Below are 15,706 nucleotides of genomic sequence, written 5' to 3'. Positions count from 1 at the left end.
CAAAATGAAACTAACACCTCTTACATAAACGACGGTCCCGGTCAGACAGATTTCTCTACAAACACGTGAAACGCTGCAATCGAAAGAGAAGGCTTTACACTGCACAGCTGTCGGTAGTTAGGATTTGGCGCATGCATAGTTCTTCTGTAGCAGCATCAGTCTCGTTATTTAATAGCCACACCTCGTAATCCTTTTATTAGAAACATGTTTTCGAAAAAAAACAACATTTTAGATAGTTTCGAAGGTAGGAAATTAATAGGCCATCCATCTAAAGTATTTTATTTCTCAAAGCGGTGTGAATATGATTCTAAAAATAGCTAATCACAGAATGTTCAGAGGTAATACTTCAATTTGGTGCCACCAAGAGGCTGGATAATAAGGTTTTTGTCGAATTGACGAAGCAGAAGCAAAACCAATTTATTGAATGGACTTTATCCTTTAAAATTTTCTCAGACAAGGCTCCTTAGAATCTTCTAACCAACACTCATTGTGTACCATTTACTGAAGTACCGCTTGAATTTATTGATATCCATCAACATATATATACATCAAGCTAATACTCAGTAATCTCTGAAATTAAAAGCAATTATATAAGACCGAGAGCTTTATTGCTGGATCCGTTACTAGCTGCAGCAGTGACAAACGGCGCTTTTAGAACTGTCCATATTGTTTGCAGCTGGCCTGTTCTCTCATAAGAGACAAGTTTTAAAAACTGACCTTATACAGTCCAAAGCCCTTTTAGTGGCTCAGCTCTTGTTCTATAGGAGGCGTGTCGGTCATATAACTAGTTTGTAATTTGTTATTTAGGTTATGGGTGTTAAACTGTATATAGTGTGTTTATTGTAAGCATCTAGAAGCATGTTGTGAGTTAGATTTGGTGACAAATAGTATTGCCTAAGTTTGGGGCACACCCTTGTACGAGTGAGTAAATATCTGAAAGTGAACCAACCCCTGACCATTGTCTTTTCAAACATAACCTACCCGGTGTTCCTGTCCAAATTAATGACACTTTCCTTGCGACCCTTAGGCCTTGGCTTTCTCTCACCCTTAATTATCAAAACCCTCTGACTACAACTCTCAGTGACTAGTAAGTTTTATTATTACTTTTTTTTTCTCGTTCGTATCTTGCTAAATAAAACAATGACTACAAAGCGGTAGACAAGTTTTTTTTCCCCATCCTAATCGGACAAATGACCTCGTAAACGCCCATTTAACCCCTTTACGTTTATCATTTATGTCGTTAAAATATTATATAATTTAAATAATAAATAAAAATTTAATAAGTGATGCATATTTTTTTCACCTAACTTTATTTTAAAAAAAAATATCTACTTGTTTTTGTTCATAGGGTTCCCTTCCTTCTCACGGCTACTGATGCAAATTTTTCGCAGACAATTGCACTCGCAACGTTGTACACATTCTCATCGCAATATGATAAAAAATTTCTCTTTTTCAATAAAAAAAAAAAACTTTTAAAATAAAATAATAATAAATGCAAACGAAAATGAAAATATTTATTCAATTGTTAGAATTTAATTTTCAAAAAATAAAATATGTAAAGTTAACAAAAGTTAAGTTTTAATATTATTTTAATTCGCATTATTATTTTGTTATTGTAAATAAAATTATAACTATTAATATGTTTTATAAATTCATGATGGAATGCTTTGTCATTTTTTTTCAAATAAAACTTTAAGGCAAATTTTAAAATAAATAATTTCGAAATTAATAAAATTAGGATTTCAATAAGAGCCAATTTTGGAAATCTTGTTTCCTCACAATGAATATATAATAAATTCATAATAATTTTAAAAATTTGTAAATATTAAAAGCGATGAGACGGAAATAGAAAGTACAGGTAAGATCAAAACTATTAAAAAACAAATACATAAAAGCCAAAAATCTAGGCAACTATCAACGAATATTTGTGTTAATATAATTAATAATGGCTAAAGCATTCGAATTTTAACTCTTTTTTTTTCAAAAAGCGTACTTGGGAAATGATTAACTGTTAATATTTCTTTGGATTTACATTATTAAGACAAATACGGCTCTGTGTAAATTTATAAGTGTAATTTATAAATATGTATTTTCTCCATATATTTAATGTGGTATTTGTATTATATTATATAAATGTGTATTAATATATTTAAATTTTACCTTAGATACATTTAATAAAATATTTATGTGAATATTGTATTTTTGTGCATTTTTATTTTAATTTCGGTTCATTAAATTATTGTGTTATTACTTTTTCTTATTCCTCAATTTCCCTAATTCTCTCATTTCCTAAACTCTTGTTTTTTGCTTTCCTGAAGAAAAAATGAATATTTGTTTCCTCAAAACTGAAAAATAACAAGTACTTTCCTGACTTGATTTTCTATCAAATTAAATGAATTTTCTATTAAATCTTCATTGTCATGTTTTAGCAACCCAATCTATTGTGGCTGTATCCCATATTATGGTAAATTTTGATCCCAGAATAATTCTCACTTTCAGTTTCTAGTGTATTTTGAAAATTCCGGACCCCATTAGGTGTATCTCTTCGGAAACAAAAAATCCACGCCAACTGTTGCTCGTTTGATTTGAAACATTTTGTTTAGTTTTGAGTGGATTTCTACAAAAAGAATGTAATAAATATATTTAGAAGAATCAAATTTATTTAATACATAAAGTGCAGTTGGGACAACTGAGAATTAAGAAGTTCTCAGTTTTTGGAAGTTTTACTGATAAATAAAAACCGTGCTCTTTTAAAAATGAATGAGATGCGCCTTTTAAAAAAGTAATGGAGTAAGAGTGCTTGGAAAAAATTAAATTGTTTTTTTATTAGTAATAGTTTCAAATTAGTTGTTAGGGAAGGGATTAGTTATGAGGTTAGCATACTGGACTCCCACGCGGAGGTCCCGGGTTCGAATCCAGCTGCTGACCCTTAGATTTTCTCTTCCTAGGAGCTTCTTACAGCTCACTGTCCGGTGATGGACAGTGTTGTCTGTAACGAGAGAACACTGTCCGGAGGCTGGCAGTGCACAGAAAAAAGCTCCGGGCGCCAATAACCTTAGATGTTGACGCGCCTTAAATCATTACAAAAAAAAAAAAAAAAATTGGAATGTTTAGTTTAAAAAGTCTCATTATAGTCGGAAATTTTATATATTTTTCAATCTAAATATTCCACAAGCAAATAGTTCCGCTTTTTTAAGCGGAATGAGGGAATTATACATATTTACAGCCATGCCGTCAAATTCAAGTAATAAAATAGTCAAATAGCTAAACCATCAATACTCAAGCAAAACCATCAATATGAATATACAGGCTTCGTGACCGTAAATTATTAAACTAAGGATATTTTATTTTATTTTTTATGTTACTGAATCTCTAAATTGTTTGTATTTGTGTATTTGTAATATCCAGGTCCTGAAGAAGACAATATATTTGTCGAAACGTTGGCAAAAAGACGAGTTGTTTTTTTATTTGACCGATTCCTCGCCAATCTTGAATCCATAGTTTAAAACCATCAATATTAAGCGTTTAATTTCTATTGAATCCACTGTGCAGTTAGTGGTACTTTTAGTTGAAGAATTTTGCTTAATAATTTAGATTTGTAGTGTTCAAATTTTGTAGGTTGTTGCCCAAAAAAAACTTTTATTGTTAATTTCTCATTCTTCAGACCATTTTCTATCCATTTTTAAGAATAATATCCTTTCAATGGAGCGGCTGTGTAGGAGGTTGGAAATATATTCTACAATTTAGGTATTCATTAAATTTTGCGTTCAGCTTTTATGTATTGGGCACTTTTCGGTGTTTATCATACAACCGGGACAAAATTATACATTGGCCGGAAGGCCTGGACCGTGACGTATGTTAAGCCTAGGAGTAAATGTAATGATTTCAAAATACTCTATACGATTTAAATGTATTGTAGAATGTAAATGTGTACTACATGAAATAGTTAACGTATGTCGGACAGATCGTTGATAAATTATTTCAGAAATCTCTCTCACAGTGTGGGACGGACATGAGAGGTTACTGTGCTGGCGAGTGGCAGAGAACGGTTGCTTAGGCTATTCTAGCCGGGCGAACTCGGCTAGAAGGGTGGTAGTGTAGACGCACATAACTATGTTGGCGAGCCTGCTGGGTGTCAGCAGCCAGGTCAAGAGAGGAGCATCAACTGATCTATAATTGTGCAAGTTGGGCGCATGTGCAGCCTCGCTATTATAGTACAACTCCACTTCCTATTGGACAATCAATTTCCCCCTACATTTTATATCCTTTGAACCCTACCACTTGTTTCTTCTTTAATATTATACTCTTCAACCTTCTTTATAAGAAAATTATTTTCTTTATCCTTTTTTTGGATACCAAAAATATTTTATCAAGACTTTTCATCCTGTGGTTATAAGTTATGCTCCTTAAGTAATAACAGATCCAATTAAAACTTAAGATTACCACAAAAAGTTGAGAAAAATTTATCCTTAATGTAATGTACCAAAATACCATCCAGTCGCTCTCCTAAAATTGGGGCAGCATACGTTCAAATTTTCTATTTTAATTTTGTTCTGTACGTACAGATAGACGTTTTGAGGTCACAAAAAATTATGCACACTTAGAAATGTTTTTAGACCTGCGATTATACTTGAACGTACTCTGCGATTATATCTACAGGGCTGTGGAACATGTTTACTATGCCCTGAAGATGACCTAGTCCCTAGGTCGAAAGCTCGACAGAATAAATGTATCACGACTGAAAACTGGTATTTATTTTTTCACCCTATTGAAACTATGAATCAGTCACCAAAAATAATGAACAGCTAATAGTATGATACATAGAGAATTAATGTGATCAACTCTACTTGCCTATAAAAAGACTTCATCTAAGCGAGCCCCTGAAAGGCTTACCTAAAGAGATTCCTACTTTCCTTGAGTGCATTTGAGGCTAAGCACCTATCAAGGCATATTTTGCAACAAGCTGAGAGACACCAGTTCTATCCGACGCTCTTTCACTAACTTTGAACTGAACAGACCACTTTCATAGCCTTTTTAGTTCGGAAGATAAAGATTTCCCTCGCTTAGGTAATCGCGTCTTTTAATTGAACGAACTCTGCAGGTCCATCAAAGCAATGGGAGGACTGGATCACCATGTTCCCTAGTTTCCTGCTTCTAGTAACTCTACTATGCGGTACCTTAAAACAATCCAGCCTTCTTTGACTTGTTAGTTTTTTTTACATGATGCTCTCTATCCCTGTTTGAGGACGAGAAACCATGGGCAGTTTTTGCATGGGTATATTTCCTAACGGAAGCCGTTCTTTTGCACATCAATAGAAGCCTTTTTAGTCAAAGGAAAAAATCCACTTGCACTTTTTTCCTTGTGAAATTTAATTTAAAAGAAGTCCATGAAAATCTGTAAAAATTTTCAGGAAACCTGATGGACGCACTTAAACCTAAACCATCACGTGAAATACCCCCTCACCAAGATGGTCCACTGCAATTTTTATCATTTCCCATTTTTTTAATTTTTTAATTAACCTAAGCTATTTTAGATGCGCCCCGTCTTTATCTGTATCGTTACAGACAACACTGCTCATCAACGGCCAATGAACTGTAAGAAGCTTCTAGAAAGGGAGAAATTAAGAGCCAGCAGCTGGATACGAACCCAAAATCTCCGCGATTTCCCCCCAAAATAATATCGGGGACACTTTTTATTGTGTTCTGTAGTTTTAGAAATTAAATTTAGAAGAAATGGATTTTTTTTCTCCAATTTCAGAAGAAAGTGGGTGAATAATTTTTCTTTTGAGAAAACTTACTTCGCAAATAAGAAGCTAAAATTGTCAAGGATATTAATTAAGTTGATGCAAGTAGGAAAGCGTTTTAAGGTAACCTTTTCACCATGACTTTCATAGTAATTGATAAGTGAATGTTCCTTAATTAAACTCTAATAACAGACAACCAATCAAAGTCAAGAAGAAAGGTAAAAGTGTAGAAGGGAAAAATCAGGAGGGATATTTGGAGAGTGAATGATATGAGAGAGGCCACCCACAGCGTGTGTAAGATATACCAGCTACCTATACGCTAGTTGTGCATCCAATCATGGCTAATTAGTAGTGGCACACCCTGCTCGTATCACTAGACCAGTGCACACATCAATGACCAAACTCAGATCAACTTGCAGTGTCGACAGACCACCCTGGCGCCTTGCCACCTAGATTCCTTACCTTCTCATCAATTTCTAGTTAACACCAGATTTACTGTAAACATTCATCTCTTTGTTTCTGTGTATTTTTCCTCAAGTTGATTTAAAAAAAAAACAAAATGGAAACACTCATAATAACAAGGGCGGTAAGTATATATACTTTGACAAAACACTTCAAAATGGACAAATAAGTGCTTATTGGGGTAGTTTCCTTTTAAGCACCACGGCTAAGCCTGCCCAAAATATTTTTTGAAAAACGCTTTTATTAATTCTTTTATAACCGCCTATATGCAAACATAAAAATGGAGCTTTTCTTAATAAACAGTAAATCTGAAATATTTGCTCTACGAATAAAGGGAACCTGAATGATTCAGTATTATACCCAAGGCTAGCACTTTTCAGTTGTATAATTGACAGAATTTCTCTTCGTTTTCATTGTTTGTAAAGTCCAGAATTGAGGAATGTTATATTTTGTAAGTAAAATTTTTGTTGCATCTTTGGAAGTGTATTGTGAAGATTGTAGTGGACACGGTGTAAGTATTGTTAGTCCATTTTAAAATTAGGAATTCGTATTTTTAAATCTAGTATTTACAAAAGTCTTTTTGCTTGCAAAAACTGTTGGATATTATATTTTCTTTTATGGAAGGAGAGCGGGGCACATTTCAACATCACCAGTTAAAATGTGCCCTACCGACCTGCAAGTTTGTGACTTTTTTTTTGTTTAGTCGCAGAGAAGGGGAAAGAGGTCCGAACCCCTACGTTAAGAAGCGCAACAAACCGAATATTTTGTTCAAACTTCCTAAACCCATCACACTTCGGGTACAACATCCCGAACTGAGTCATTCTTGATTTTTGAACTAGATTTCAGTGGTTTAAAAGAGAAAGCAATGTAGTAGTGAGAGAAATAACTGTTAGGAGGTAGATTCAGAGTAAAGTAATATCATTTCTTTCTATTTTATATTGTGTTCAAAGCTACCCCACCAGTGGGGCAGATATTAACATTGGACAAAACATTTTTAAATTCAAAAAAATATAGATATGTATGTAAAGTACCAACTGTTTATTGATATAGACCTATTCAGAATACTTGAAAGTTGTAGAAAACAAAATAAAAAGGTTCAATAATACGATTCTGTGCATTCTGAGACAGAAAATGTACATTCCGTTCAAATGTGCCCCCTCTCCACTACTGAGCGTCCGAAGGCTGGCCTTTCAGCTTGCTGGAGAGATGATTAGACCATTTTGGTCTAATTTATTTAATTAAAACGCTCTGTTACAGTGCAATGTCCAGTTCCTTCGTGAATTCCAAAAAAGTGTCTACTGCTTTCTTTCTTTGTTAATACGTATTGCTGTGTGTGTTGGTGATATGTTCTGATGGAAAATTAAAATTAGCTCTTATCGAAATTAATAATATTTGACTGCAGTTAAAATTTTAAGAGCTTCGCTTAAATTGAAAACGCAAATGAAACAAATTTAAACTCAAATAGAATCTTCGTTTTTCAACGCTCATTAAAAATTTATCATTAGTAATCTCTCTTTAAAGAAGTTTGAACATTTTACAAAACAGTTCCATATTTACTACAACAATTTAACTTATTTCTGTCAAGAAATACAACAATTTTATTTAGAGTTCTCGAACACATGATTCTGTGATGTTCGTTAAAAGAAGATTTTTACTTATCTAAAATTAAAGATTCATCCCATCCAGGTAAAAATCCTAACCCACGCTACGCTTCCGCCCATATTTATCAAACAGACGCTAAGCTTCGTCCCGATATTTTCTTATCAAAATTTCGAAGTGCAACTAAGGGGAATCAAACACTGTCCTGGCCGTTGATTATTTCGCCAAATTTTGAAGGCCACTTAAAAAATTAACGAATTAGATTTTGAACTTCTCACATCCAGTTTCCCTGAGGCCAAGAGATTATTCCGCAATCTTTCAGTTGTACGAGGGTCGTTTGAAAAGTCCGTGCAAAGTCAGAGAGATAGCACTACTGGCGCGTATCGAGGTTATGTTTAGTTAGTAGCATCTCTTGGAAGAACACACACCAAGTTTCAACCAGATCGGTCTATTTCTTTGTGTTTGGCATTCGTTTGAATCGAGGAAGTCGAGTGATTTTCAAAAAATGGACGAAAAAGAATTTCGTGTGTTGATTAAACATTACTTTATGAAAGGCAAAACGCCTCAGGAGACTAAAGAGAAGCTTGGTGACTGTGCACCTTCGATTAGAACAGTTTATAAGTGGTTTCAAAATTTTCGGAGTGGCCATATGGGCACAAGTGACGCTGAACGTTCTGGACGCCCTGTTGAGGTTACTACTCCAGAAATCATTGACAAAAACCATGATATGGTGATGGATGACAGAAGAGTGAAGGTGCGTGAGATTGCTAGTGCTGTGGGCATCTCGAATGAACGGGTACATAATATTTTCCATCAACATTTGGACATGACAAAGCTATCCGCAAGATGGGTGCCGCGATTGCTCACGCTTGACCAAAAACGAAATCGTGTGAAGTGTTGCAAGGACGGTTTGCAGCTGTTCCAGAAGAATCCGCAGGACTTTAAGCGTCGTTTCGTCACTGTGGATGAAACATGGATACATCACTACACTCCTGAGACCAAAGAACAATCTAAACAATGGGTTACCAAGGGGGAATCTGCGCCAAAAAAGGCGTTCCTTCGGCCGGAAAGATTATGGCGACTGCCTTTTGGGATTCGCAAGGAATAATCCTCATCGACTATCTGGAAAAGGGTAAAACTATTACAGGTGCATATTATTCATCGTTATTGGACCGTTTGAAAACCGAGCTGCAAGAAAAACGCCCACGATTGGCCCACAAAAAAGTCCTTTTCCATCACGACAACGCACCAGCTCACACCTCAGCAGTTGTGGTCGCAAAATTAATGGAAATAGGGTTCCAACTCGTTTCACATCCCCCCTATTCTCCAGACTTGGCTCCCTCGGACTACTATTTGTTCCCCAATATGAAGAAATGGCTGGCGGGAAAAAGATTTTATTCAAACGAGGAGGTGATTGCAGAAACGAATGGCTATTTTTCAGACTTGGACAAATCCTATTATTCGGAAGGGATCAACAAACTAGAGCAGCGTTTGACGAAGTGTATAAGCCTAAAAGGAGACTATGTTGAAAAATAAAAAAGGTTTACCCCAAAAAATTAAGTAGTTTTTATTTTTGCACGGACTTTTCAAACGACCCTCGTAAGCGATGTACGGAAGTGGCATTCTACTCTCAAAACCTATTACTAACTTCTTTAAATACAAAGAAGATTTGGGCTGATTTAACGATATTGCCATCTCTCCAGCTGTGTTTAGTTTTAACACACTTACGTATTTATACATGAAATTTGAAGTTACAAATTAAAAATCCATTCCTAACATTGAAGAACATTTCTTAATAAAATGATGTCCCTGAAATAGTTTAAAGATTAAAAATAATTTCCTATTTAATTATAGCTAAACTGCCCTACTGGACATGGAAAATTTAGCAAAAGACAATTATATAATAAAATAATGGTAAAACTTAGTGCAGCTTGAGATGTCTATTTTTTTTTTATACATCGAAACATAAATTGTTTGCTAAAAAAGATAAAATCTCTTTTTTAAAAAAAGTAAAAGAAAAAATGAAATAAAAGATTACTAAAAATGGAGAGAGAATTGACTATTTACAGTTCTGTTTACAGGTGTGATATTACAAACTAGAAGAGATGTTTGTAAATGGCGTTATTGTCCTGTGATATTGGAATTATACTAGACTCTGTGTGTATATGCACATGTGCATTTCTTGGCTTAGTATAGATTAGCAACAGATAAGATCTTCACAGGAAACTGGCCTGATTCAGGTAAACATGTCCTGGATTATTCTTATTTTAAAGATTTGGCTAAGAAACTATTTCTCACGGATTCTAATTCCAGAGAAAAAAAAAAGAAAAGGTTTTGAAATCTACGGCATTTACCACAATTTTTAAAAAAGTGGTCTAAGGAATTGAGTCAAGTTGAATACATTAAAGAAATGAACACTTTTTGGTGTACCGCTTGCCATTGATGGCTAAAGAATGTGGTCAAAATAATAATCTAGGCGTAATTGAAAATGTTTCGACTTTAAATTAAGACCTTTATTTCTTAATATATTTTATTTTTTAATTCATTTAATTGATTAATTGATTTAATTATTAGTAATGTAGTGTAGCGGATATAGTATTAAGTCAAATAACTACTTTAAAAATCCATCACACAATGGCCTCAAATTAATAGACCGAGTATCGTAATAACTTACATTTCTTTTTAAAAAAACTTTAAGGCACTAAGATACTCTTTATAACCATCCAGAGTTAATACTATAGCTTTAAGATGCAGAAATTTTAAAAGATGGCGAATTCCCGTTGTCTAAAAAGCACACAATAAAAAAAACTCAATTTTATTAAGGCTTTTCCAAAATTCGATGAGTTTATTAATAAATAAAACAAGGGTGAAATTGAAAGCTGACAGTTAACTTCACTACTAGTTCAGAATCAATCACTATTTCCTTTAATATAGTTATATTATTTCCGGGTCGTGTATATTACAAAAGACAAGTTAGGGGAAGTATGTGAATAATCAACTACAGCCAGAGACATTGTTAGAGGCTTATCCCCTAATTGCAGGATAATCCTAGGACCAGGTCCCTTACTAGATGATCTCTTCTTATTCCAATACTGAAAGGTGTAGATGAGGGGAGCTATTTTTTTTTTTTTTTTTTTCAATGTTAACCCCCTCTGATCCAGAAAACTATTGTCACTGAGCTCCACTATGCATTCCCAGTTAGTTTTAGTTGACTGCAGAGTATGCAGGGGAGAAATTAAGGTCCCCCTTTGGTCTACGTACCCTTCTTTAAATGTTCCAATTTTTACTCATGTAGTCAGTCCCGTGTGTGTGTAATATTAAAGTTTATCCAAGCATAAATGGCACACCCAACTAACTTACCTTGCCTTGCTCCAATTATTTAAGGTTGGATTCAAATCTTATGATCAGAACTTGTTAGTTTTAATAACTGATCCATTATAATAGACTTAATTTACATACCTTCTTCCTGACATATAGAAATAATGAGTAAAATACACAGTATATTATTTTGTGAAAGTGTAAACAAATGCATACCACGCTTAACCCTTTTCGAACTGAAGTTTTATGTGAAATACTTCATTTTAAATGTTTTGATTTCCGTAAAGCTCTTTCTCGTATTTCTAGCCAGGCATGGAAACGGAAAGTCTTAAGAAACATTTGTGGCGCAATACGAAAGGAAGCACTTGGAGAATTAGATCAAACGAGAAACTCCAAGACAGCTTCTTGTAAAAAAGCTTGATACAGTAGTCACAATTAATGAAAGAAAGGCTTAGGTGACTGGAGCATACATTCCGATTGAATGAGGTACGATGATCTTATAAGGAAGATGCTCCTAGAGTTACTGTAAAAATATGGCGACTGGATGGAGCCGATAATAATGCTTTGAGGGAAATAGGAGTACTGAGAGAGCGTTTAAAAGCAAGCGCAAGAACGTGAGGTACGGAAGAAGCTGGTAGCGAAAGCACAGTTCCTTTCATTGTCGCCCATTAAAGAAAGTAATGCTTCATTTCTAAGCGGGCTTTGCGACAAACTTCCTGACACGTATCATGGACAGATGCGTTATCTAGACCATGAAGTGTCGCTTCGTTTGAGTCATCGTTTTGGATACCTACCTCTATCTGTGTGTTTTTGAAACTACACCACAAGCTCCACAGTGTTTATGTCCGCTACTCTTTGATTTGTATGTAAATGACATTAAATCTGTTGCCCACGATGTTGAGTTCCTCTTATGAGATGATGCTGTTAAAATGTTAAAAGCTATTTTAATAAATGATGGCTTGAGGCATTCTGTTCGGCAATTCCACAAGTTTGGGTTACAGGTGCGTTAGAAAAATTTACAATTGAAATTAGAACAGTTAGAGTTGCACGAAATTGATCTTTGATCTACAAGATTACTCTCATTACCGTCGTTCTTCAATGATTTGACTGACTCTTTTCCGTTTGACTCGCTCAATCTTCTTTCTATACGTGAATTCTGAAGAAACTCGCGATGTCTTTCATACTTCAAACCGTTTTAAGGTTTAAAAAGAAAATAATTCTTCATGAAACTCATCACTTAACGGGCTCTAGAAGGTGAGACTTCCTGATATATATTTAGATTCAAGATGCCAGGAGAAACGCCATCGACTGAAACAACTTCAAACACCTTTTCAGCTTTAGAGCTTCTCATTCTTCTTGTTCGTACAGCCGCGCTCTTTCTACCCTCTCGGATTTCACCATCTTCCATTTGTGCTACAAGCCCGGTCCACCTAAACCACTTAGTTAATTAAATTTGATGACATCTATATCTCTACCTGATGTAGCTCCTGGTACATTCGTTGACTTCATTTAACTCCAACACATACTGGGACATGAGTTTTTTCAGAGAATTTGTATCTGACAAATTAGAGTTCATCTCACTTGCCGTCGAAGTCATCCAGGATTTCTCATTAATCTGAAAATTATTTCAACTGGTAAAGATATTTATTCGGTTAATGGAACGCAATGGTAGCCGAGCGGTTAGAAGCACGGCCTCCAAAGTTAAGATATACTCGTATTGTGAAGTACTGTTACGATTCATTTGCGTTTTTAGCTTTCGGTTTTATTTAATGAGAATTTAAAACGAAACTACTGTATTTAAAACCACTTCTGTTCAAGACACTTAAATTGGAAATTGGAGTAAAGCCGGCCTGAAAAACTAAACTTTGTATTTTTGTGGGGTTGTTTAAATAATAAAAATTTTCCGTCCGATGTTAGTTGAAAATTTAAATTTTGTAATTTCCAAAACTTTCGATTAGGGAAGCCTATACGGGCACTACCTCCACTGTACGAGTATGTGACATTTTGTCTACTAAAGATGGCTTTGAGAAACAAAATTTAGATCTTTAATTTAATTTAAATAACTATAAGATTCAAACAATCCAGACTTTTAAGAGAGATAAGGGAAACCTTCCGATTACAGTGCAATTTCAGTGTATTGTGCGACCTTATTAAGGAATTACGAGGGTCGTTTGAAAAGTCCGTGCAAAGTCAGAGAGATAGCACTACTGGCGCGTATCGAGGTTATGTTTAGTTAGTAGCATCTCTTGGAAGAACACACACCAAGTTTCAGCCAGATCGGTCTATTTCTTTGTGTTTGGCATTCGTTTGAATCGAGGAAGTCGAGTGATTTTCAAAAAATGGACGAAAAAGAATTTCGTGTGTTGATTAAACACTACTTTATGAAAGGCAAAACGCCTCAGGAGACTAAAGAGAAGCTTGATAAACATTATGGTGACTCTGCACCTTCGATTAGAACAGTTTATAAGTGGTTTCAAAATTTTCGGAGTGGCCATATGGGCACAAGTGACGCTGAACGTTCTGGACGCCCTGTTGAGGTTACTACTCCAGAAATCATTGATAAAATCCATGATATGGTGATGGATGACAGAAGAGTGAAGGTGCGTGAGATTGCTAGTGCTGTGGGTATCTCGAATGAACGGGTACATAATATTTTGCATCAACATTTGGACATGACAAAGCTATCCGCAAGATGGGTGCCGCGATTGCTCACGCTTAACCAAAAACGAAATCGTGTGAAGTGTTGCAAGGACGGTTTGCAGCTGTTCCAGAAGAATCCGCAGGATTTTAAGCGTCGTTTCGTCACTGTGGATGAAACATGGATACATCACTACACTCCTGAGACCAAAGAACAATCTAAACAATGGGTTACCAAGGGGGAATCTGCGCCAAAAAAGGCGAAGACCGTTCCTTCGGCCGGAAAGATTATGGCGACTGTCTTTTAGGATTCGCAAGGAATAATCCTCATCGACTATCTGGAAAAGGGTAAAACACAGGTGCATATTATTCATCGTTATTGGACCGTTTGAAAACCGAGCTGCAAGAAAAACGCCCACGATTGGCCCACAAAAAAGTCCTTTGCCATCACGACAACGCACCCGCTCACACCTCAGCAGTTGTGGTCGCAAAATTAATGGAAATAGGGTTCCAACTCGTTTCACATCCCCCCTATTCTCCAGACTTGGCTCCCTCGGACTACTATTTGTTCCCCAATATGAAGAAATGGCTGGCGGGAAAAAGATTTTATTCAAACGAGGAGGAGATTGCAGAAACGAATGGCTATTTTTCAGACTTGGACAAATCCTATTATTCGGAAGGGATCAACAAACTAGAGCAGCGTTGGACGAAGTGTATAAGCCTAAAAGGAGACTATGTTGAAAAATAAAAAAGGTTTACCCCAAAAAATTAAGTAGTTTTTATTTTTGCACAGACTTTTCAAACGACCCTCGTATTTTGTATTGTTTTTTGCTTTGGCAATTCGTTGTACTGACAGCACTGATTCTACACTTTACAAAAATAACAATTTACTATACCAGAATTAATGATTGCCTATGTTATTGGCTACATGAACAAAAACGAGTCAATTCTACCTTTATTAAAAAAACTCATATCTCCAAAATCTGAATACTAGTTGTAACGCGAAGGTTGCAAAGTAGGATTTCTCCTAGAATAATTTAGCTTGAAACAGGTGTTCCTAAATTCATCTGCCAAATGGTGAAATTGCAGCTTAAATCTAATTAAAAGTAAATGCTAAAAACCGATTTTTTAACAAATCTACAAAATGCAAGTAATAAATTTATCAAACTATAAAGAATTACCAGTTTTCTTTCATTAATCTATTTTATGCTGTAGATGCAGCAGTTGCCAATAACAACGAACCCAACATTATCTGCCCAAATAAATTTATGACCTCATTGAACCAGTGCGGCTATAATTCTTTGCCCTCAAAAAAGGGATATTAACACGCGTAAAATTATATTTCTATATCCAAACTGTGCGGAACTGTAGAAAATTATCAACCCTTTTACTAACTACATAAATTCTCCATTTACTGAATCGGAATGCTTTTTTACTCTCATCTTTAGAAAAATATTTAAAAGAATTATTTAATTTAGCTATTTTGTGTTCATTTAGATAGTAAATAGACTCGTTGGATTAGCGATTGGAGTTGATATTTTTGGAAATGTAGTGTCAAAATAATTTTAAAAAATCAATTATTGAAAATGTGGTTAATTGCTGGACAATATCGCTGAATTTATCCGTCGTAGCACACATGTTTTTAGTATTCCTGAAAGATGCTGCTGAAATAGAGAACAATTAAAAACTAAAATTTAAAGCAAACATACCTGGAGGATAGAAGTAAATTTTATAACCTCAAAAATAATGTCTAATCGCCACTTCTCTTCCAATTGAAGTATTTAAATCTGTGTGCTTGATTACGGCTATAATATTCACACTTAGCCTTCAGAGAAATAGTTTTTTTTTGTCTTTTTTAATAACTTCATTGAAATTTACAACTGCAGCTGAGATTGCTCCTGCGATACATAAATTTAGTAGGTAAATGATACAATACCATGTGAGGA

At 34.9% G+C, this 15,706-nt stretch overlaps 1 protein-coding gene and 1 long non-coding RNA gene across 4 annotated transcripts in view; one reads left to right on the top strand and one right to left on the bottom strand.

The window, feature by feature from the left end:
* Nucleotides 1-15,706, top strand: part of Bgb (core-binding factor subunit big brother) — a 113,582-nt gene that overhangs the window by 69,605 nt on the left and 28,271 nt on the right. For 2 of the 3 annotated variants that reach the window (XR_012459386.1, XM_074130915.1), the window contains exon 7: nt 1,349-2,250. The exons of the other annotated variant lie outside the window; for it this stretch is intronic. Coding sequence is in view for 1 of the 2 variants with exons in the window: in XM_074130915.1 (XP_073987016.1) it covers nt 1,349-1,375 (27 nt within the window). In the remaining variant the exon portion in view is untranslated. Of the gene's footprint in view, nt 1-1,348; nt 2,251-15,706 lie in introns of those variants that run through there. 3 annotated transcript variants of the gene reach the window in all.
* Nucleotides 1-15,706, bottom strand: part of LOC141455669 (uncharacterized) — a 55,111-nt gene that overhangs the window by 20,821 nt on the left and 18,584 nt on the right. The window lies entirely within an intron of this gene.

Source organism: Rhodnius prolixus, unplaced genomic scaffold (assembly GCF_049639745.1).
Source record: "Rhodnius prolixus isolate KJV_2025 unplaced genomic scaffold, Rpr scaffold_4, whole genome shotgun sequence".
In the NCBI taxonomy this organism is placed as follows: domain Eukaryota; kingdom Metazoa; phylum Arthropoda; class Insecta; order Hemiptera; family Reduviidae; genus Rhodnius; species Rhodnius prolixus.
Note: the sequence above shows the minus strand (reverse complement) of the source record. Positions and strands in the feature narration are given on the sequence as shown.